Here is a 7,069-nt window from a genome sequence, read left to right as displayed (position 1 = left end):
CCATTTAAATGTTTATGCTTCTCCCCTAAGCTAAAATAAAAAACATAAGTCCCCTCCAAGCTTAAAAATTATTTGACATGCTTCCCCAGTTTTTTGCACCACCCTCTCCAACCTCAAAAGTAATGAACAGTCCCTAAGAAATTAAAGTCCAAGAAATTTTAGTCCTCCATTGACCCTCAGTGGTGGGTGTATGTGATTCCTGAAATAATAATTAATAAAAGCAGTAGAGAAGGAATTTTTCATCACATTTTTTTTCAGAAAACAAAATAAAATAAAAATTCTTGTCACAGATTGCAAACATTTACATCATACTGTACATGTCTCTGTGAACTCAGAGCTGTGTAAATGAGACCTCTTCACACAGCAGTCGTGCGCGTTCTCCATTGGTTGTGACGACAGCAAAACAGATGACGCAACCCGGAAATCAGGGTTCTTATGTTGTGTTGGGGTTTGCCGCCGTCAGCGTAACGTTAATGAAACGCAGAGAGACGTCTGTTATTATTTCAATAATAACTTATTGAGTTAAACCCTGACTGTCGGAGCTCGTAAACACGCAGCGAGGAAATGAAACGGTGTATTATAGTTTTGTTGCAGTTTCTGTTGGTGGGACAAATCAAGAGCTGGGATGACGGTAGGTTTTGCTTCCTACGACCTCTCTGCTTCACTACAGTTTGAACCAATTTTCATCAATAATAATAATAATAATAATAATTATATTTAAAGGAAGCCGCCCTGTTAGGAAATGTAGGCTACGTCAGCGACACTTCACAGACAGACTTATTTACCATGCAGCAGCAACTAAACAGAGAAAACACCACAACTTCCGCTGCTAACAGCTTCCGACTTGCTCATTGAATTTTTTAAGAAACATGATAAAAACAAACAAAAACGGGCTACACAGGTACACACCCTGCTAAGGAAATCCACAGGCCACATAGATGCTAAAACTATTATTATTTAAGTTAGTCTCAATGTAAAGGCATATAAATATCTGTGCTCATATAAGAGTCAGCTGCCATTTCCTGCTCGTTTAACTCATATGTTTACCTGCCTGTGTCCATATTTTCTCATCAAGTACATTATGATAAGTGGTTAGAGTAAACATGCTACCATTATCAATAATAATAATACTGCCACTTTTAAGGCCCAGTAATTATTTTAAAGACCTGCAGGCACCCTGTAAAAGTCATTAAATAGTCTTAAATTTTGTGAGGTCTTTATTGCTACAAACATTTTATCTAGTTGCATATATCCATCTTTTCATTTCTTTTTGTCAAAATGTGTCACACTTTGCTGAGTGAAAGTCCACATAGCTCGTGTTACAAACCTTTAAACCTGCCATCCATTCATTTTCATCCCCTTATCTGGGGCTGGGTCACGGGAGCAAAGCACCCCAGACATCTCTCTCCCCAGCAACGCTTTCCAGCTCCTCCTGGAGCCTCATCCTCCAGATGAGATATGTAATCCCTCCAGCATGTTCTGGGTCTGCCCTGGTGCGTCCTACCAGTGGGACGTGCCCAGAACACCTCTAATGGGAGGCGCCCAGGAGGCATCCTGATCAGATGCCCGAACCACCTCAACTGACCTCTTTCGATATGAAGGAGCAGCGGCTCTACTCTGAGCTCCTCCCCAGATGTTTAACCTACCACTGAATCTAATAATGTCCTTTTACTTTATGCTAGTGCCTACCTGTTGGCAACATGTACGGGATTATGAAAATATTACTTAACCATTAAACTTCCCTGCAATGCTTGGATGGGAAAAATGTGATTTCTCTACATATATGGCTTAAATTTGGTTAAAAAATTCTTGAAAAGGTTTTAAAAACAGTGTCTGATACCTGTAGACATCCCTCAATATCTCAGCAAATCCATCTGGCTGTTCACCACAATGATTTTAAAATGTGTGCTTGTGATAGCATACATGTGGATGACGTCATGTAGCTATGAGTTGAAGATTTACAGAGCAAGGATTTATTTCAGGACTGTTGTGTGTGTACTTTGGTCAAACTGCCAATAAATACAAAAAACATATATCTCCATTCTCAGGAAAACCTGTTGCTTCCCGCTGCTTCCTAGCTGCCTATTTACATTAGCTAGAGGAAAAAGAAGCCCTGAATGTGATACGTGGCATTATGTTTCAGAACAGGAGCTTTTATGTGTTTGTAAATTGACCTTTTCTCCTCTCCTCACTGCAGGCAGCGTGCTGCTGCGGGACATCCAGGTGTTGACTCTGTACAAGGGCCGCTACACCACAGCGAGGCGCTCCAGCCCCGTGCCGCAGCTCCAGTGTGTTGGCGGCTCCGCAGGCTGCCATGCCTTCGTTCCAGAGGTGGTCCAGTGCCAGAACAAAGGCTGGGATGGAGTGGATGTGCAGGTGAGGAGGGAGGCTAGGACAGAGAGATGATGTGTGTAGAGTGTAACATTTGCTGAGAAGTAGGGCTGAAACTATTGATTGATCTGATGATTGTTTTCACGATAAATCATTTGGTACAAAATGTTACGAACTTAAGAATAATGACCATCGCGCTTCCCAAAGTCCCATTAGATGTATTCATATGGCTAATTTTATACAATGAAGAAAAAAATAAATAGGTTTGGATGTAATTGTGTGAAGAACTCTCATCCTTGATGTGTTTGAATATGAGAATAAGGTTTTAAATAATATGGTCGTTCCCTCACAGTGGGAGTGTAAGACTGACATGGACAACGCCTACCGGTTTGGTCGCATTGAGGTGAGCTGTGAGGGCTACAACCACCCTACAGACGCCCACATACTGAAGGGCTCCTGTGGGCTGGAGTACACACTGGAACTGACCGCAGAGGGCCGGAGGTCGACACAAGGCAGCTGGGGCTCCCACGACGGATTCAAGGGCTTTGGAGGTAAGATGATGGAGAAGTGAAATTTGTAAGGTTTCATCTTCACAAAAGAACCAGATATTTAAAAACACTGTTCTTCCGTTTGCCCACCTCAGGTTTTGGGGGCATTGCCTCCAGTATTTTCAGCGGTCTCTTTGGAAACCAGCATCAGCGTCACCAGCAGAGCCATCAGAGCCAGCAGAGTCATCAGAGCTCTTACCCCTCAGGCAGCGGGGACTCTGGAGGCCTGCTGGTGGTGGCTGTGCTTCTGCTCTTAGCTTACGGAGTCTACAAGCTTTTCCTCAGCGGTAACATGCCACAGTGGGGGCAGGATGGCAGACAGGCTGGTTACCAGGGAGATAATCACCAAGGCTATGCTGCAGGACCACCGCCCCCGGGTTTCAAACCTGACTTCACAGGTAGCTGATGCAGAATGATAAAGTGTGGACAGAGTAACATTAGATGGCCTTCTTCAAAGAAATACCTCCCTTTGTTAGAGATGATGTGCAGGATTGTTCTTTCTCTCATATAAATCACCTGGATGAGCTCTGTAATACGAGATAAGATTACAACCACCCTGCTGAAATTGTGAATCTGTTGTTTTGTCTTAAGGCAACCCTGGTGCCAACCCAGGCTACGGTTTCCACAGTGACTACACTCAGGGACAGCAGTACCCAGGAGGCCAAGCTCCTCGTGGCACAGGAGGAAACTTCTGGACCGGCATGGGAACAGGAGGGGTGCTGGGTTACCTGTTTGGCCGAGGAGGTCAGAGGTCAGTAGAATACATCACTGGTACTGGAAAAGCAGGAGTTCCTCCACGTCCACTGCATTCAGAGCCTTCAGGTTTGTGTATCGTCTGTTTGTTTTGCAGAAACCAGCCGTACTACAACTCCTCAGCTTATACTGACAACAGGCGTCCTGCTGCTGGAGGCTCCACCTCTTCTTCTGGGACACGCACTGCTTCAGGTAGGACTGCATGTTCGCTAACAGACACTTGTGTGAGATCAGTCAGTCAGTTTGCATGTATCATCAACCTTTCACCACCTCTGATACTGGGAAGTAATCACCGTACAATTTGGGATAACAAGTACACCCAAATATTCATAAAGTTTAAAAATTGTCCCTTCAAATAATGTATCAATTGACTCATTTTATGGTCTTATAATGTGAATAAAATTTGGCTCCTATCGTCATTAATTTCTCAGCGTCACGATAACAGCGAAATTCCATGATTCTTGATACCCAATTCAATTTCAGGGTACAGAAAAACAAAACAAAACAAAAAAAACAATAAATCCCATGTGCTTAAACATTTCTACCCAAAGTTGAACATTTAACTCAAAGCAGAATAGACACTCAGCGCCTCGTGACGCTGCTGGTGTTTGAAGCAGAGTGTTAATACACGGCGCTCCCGTTGCAAAGACTTATCAAAATGTTATTGCTTTATATTTACACACTTTTATTTCATACTCTTACTTATTATAATTCTCTATTCTTTACATCGGAGCGACTGTAATGGATCATAATTTCCCCTCTGGGATCAATAAAGTATTTCTGATTCTGATTCTGATTCTGATTAGAACACTTGTAGCCACATATGCTGCCCCATCAAGATTTGCATCATACCTACGGAACTGGATGAAAACAAACACCGTCATATTTTTAGATTTTTGCATCGACTTGGATATCCCTGTTAGTTTCCAGCGCAACAGTCACCCTAGAGCATTTAAAGAGAACACACTGATATTCCAAATCTGCGTTCAAAGGAGAGAGAATTACCAGTTGTTGGGGTCGCAGCTGAACTGTATACTAGTTTGTGTGATTTTCAGTGATCAGTGATTGTCAAAGTGGGGTCTGTGGCACTGTTTCGTGAAAAGTTTTTAGATTCATCAAGTTAACATGATATAAAAACATTTATTATTAATTTTTACAAAAGACTTCATAGTTCAACAAACAATATTTTAATTATAAATCTAAAATAGTTTACTGTCTAATCAAAGTACAGATTACAGAAGAGTAAAAAATAGGCTCCATCAAATTATTCCAAGGGACGTACATGAGGCAATCCCTGACCTGGTGTGCTCTTTGTCTTGTAAGGGATCAACCAGGACATAACAGCATTATGTCATCATGACATCTGATTGGTTATTCACTCAAAACATAGACTACCTCACTGATAATAATACCACCCACATCACTCAGTCACATTATTATCTCCCAGTGTTTCAAACCAAGGACCAAGAATTATGAGATAATGCCTCCAATAAAGTTTTCTTTAGTGAATGCTGAATGTCTCAACAGTTCAGTAGCACTGAGAGACACCCTATCGTTCAGCTGGCTGACTACCATTTCTGTTTTTCAGGTTTTGGAGGAACCAAGAGAAGATAGAAGCTGTGAAACATGATGGACGTCACTGAGATGAATATAAGACAAGCTCCGTGTTGGCTGGAACGTCAGACATGACAAAAGCAGCATGAAAAGACCCTCTCTCTATGCAGGGATGAACTTAATGTCAAACAACAGCGGCAAGTGCTTCTGCGTTCCTCTGGAGAGGTCGCTCTGATGTCAGCTGCTGACAGGAAGCAGCTTTTTTTCTGTGAAAGTGTGATTTGAGCTTTAGTGCTGTGAAGAAAATGGTTTTACCTTTATGAGTTTTAACATGATGATCTTGCACTTTGATTTCTTTTTTAGCATTTTGAAGGCAAGATAACATTTCAGTGGGGGTAACAGTTATAAAATGTACATATTTTATTCATGTGGCCTTGTTAAGGAAATAGCTGTTTTCTCTCTCTCTAAGCGTCTGTTGACTTTCTTTGTGTGAATGCTCTGCATCAGCAGCAGTTTGATATCTATGAGTGCATCTACATGGACATGAATAACCTGTTTATGAGGCACGTTTATGATCATATTCAGAATATGGTGTTAACATTAGCACAGAGAAATCAAGTTATTCATATTCCCTGTATACATAATCTTCTTTCACAGTACTCCAGCCAGCATATTTGGGTTTTTCATGAATGTAATATGGTGTTTGCTTACTCAAACACAGGAACAGGATGCTCCAAAAACCTGATCATAAACAGGTTATTCACGTCCATGTGAACGCACTTTATAAAAACTGGAGCACCTTTAGCATTTACATAAAGTAAAAGGGAGATGTGGAGAAAAGAATATCCACACAACAAAGGCACACATGACAGAAATTATTTGAACTGGTGAATCAGTAAAGGAACAACAATAAGGATTGCCCAGTTGCCCATGGCAAGTAAAATGCCACATCGGGCTAGTAAATCTAGTAACTCAATTGCCTGATTGGGCAAGTGGTAAAAAAAGAAACGTTTCTGGAGAACATGAACGTCGCTTCCTTCTCATCTCTGTTGAGAGTTGCACGTGGCGCAGCAGTCCCAGTTAATCTTTTGTTATTTGATAACTGTTTATAAATAAAACAATTTATATAGGGGCACATACAGTTTGACTTTGGGCAGGTAGATTTCTGGAAAACAAACAAAAACAAACAAACAAAAAAGACATTAAACCCTGCTCAGTAAAGGCTCATGGAACAACACCTGTATTGTACATTCATCATATCTAATAGCCCTCATATCTTTGCTTTCCATGGAATTTAATAAACCAAAAGCATTTTGAACCTGAACCTGAAACTTTGAAGTGTTTTATTAAGAGCACATTTTATTCTGAGGATATGATGTCTGATATTTTGGTGACTATCTAATAAGAGAGACCAAAAAATGAAAATTGTCTGTTTGACCCCGCTGCTTTTTGCTCTGCTTTCCAAAAGTGAAAACACAAACTGGAGGCTTTTGGTCATGGATGACATGTTGACTTGTCACAGTGATAAAAGCACAGGTGTAAATAATTAAATTAATTACAGCTGAATTCCATTGAGCTCCTTTGATTTCTTGGTCCTGGTATCGTGCATGCTGACTCAGTGTAACTCTCAGTGGAGCACTAGGATAGAATAGAGCCATTGTTAGTGTCATCAGTAACACCTGTGCTGTGAGAAAGGCCTGTGTGATTGTATGAGAGGAGCAGCTCCTCTGTTAACTGTGTTCAATGAAGCAGCAACAGTGCCCTCTGTTGTCCACAAACTAAAGTGAAACAGCTGCACCTTTTATGGTGTACATAACTTAGAAAGACAAATATAATTCCAACTGTGAATAATTCAAAGAGCAGTTATATTCTATACATTTCAT

The 7,069-nt window shown here is 41.1% G+C and overlaps 1 protein-coding gene across 1 annotated transcript; it reads left to right on the top strand.

Moving 5' to 3' along the window:
* The first annotated feature begins 412 nt into the window (after positions 1-412).
* saraf (store-operated calcium entry-associated regulatory factor) lies at positions 413-6,510 on the top strand. The gene is made up of 7 exons (XM_033622970.2): positions 413-631; positions 2,198-2,376; positions 2,684-2,882; positions 2,975-3,277; positions 3,471-3,630; positions 3,730-3,824; positions 5,221-6,510. The coding sequence occupies exons 1-7, from the start codon at positions 565-567 to the stop codon at positions 5,244-5,246; spliced, it is 1,029 nt and encodes a 342-aa protein (XP_033478861.2). The 5' UTR covers positions 413-564; the 3' UTR covers positions 5,247-6,510.
* Positions 6,511-7,069: the final 559 nt, after the last annotated feature.

Source organism: Epinephelus lanceolatus, chromosome 3 (genome assembly GCF_041903045.1).
Source record: "Epinephelus lanceolatus isolate andai-2023 chromosome 3, ASM4190304v1, whole genome shotgun sequence".
NCBI lineage: Eukaryota > Metazoa > Chordata > Actinopteri > Perciformes > Serranidae > Epinephelus > Epinephelus lanceolatus.
The sequence above is the reverse complement of the archived record's forward strand: the minus strand, read 5'-3'. Positions and strand labels throughout refer to the sequence as shown.

What these genes read in the sequence shown, in the direction of transcription:
- saraf (XM_033622970.2), top strand. Translation starts at nt 565, where the DNA reads ATGAAACGGTGTATTATAGTTTTGTTGCAGTTTCTGTTGGTGGGACAA. An exon ending in GGGATGGAGTGGATGTGCAG is followed by an intron (nt 2,377 to 2,683) that starts GTGAGGAGGGAG and finishes GTTCCCTCACAG; the next exon opens with TGGGAGTGTAAGACTGACAT. An exon ending in TTTCAAACCTGACTTCACAG is followed by an intron (nt 3,278 to 3,470) that starts GTAGCTGATGCA and finishes TTTTGTCTTAAG; the next exon opens with GCAACCCTGGTGCCAACCCA.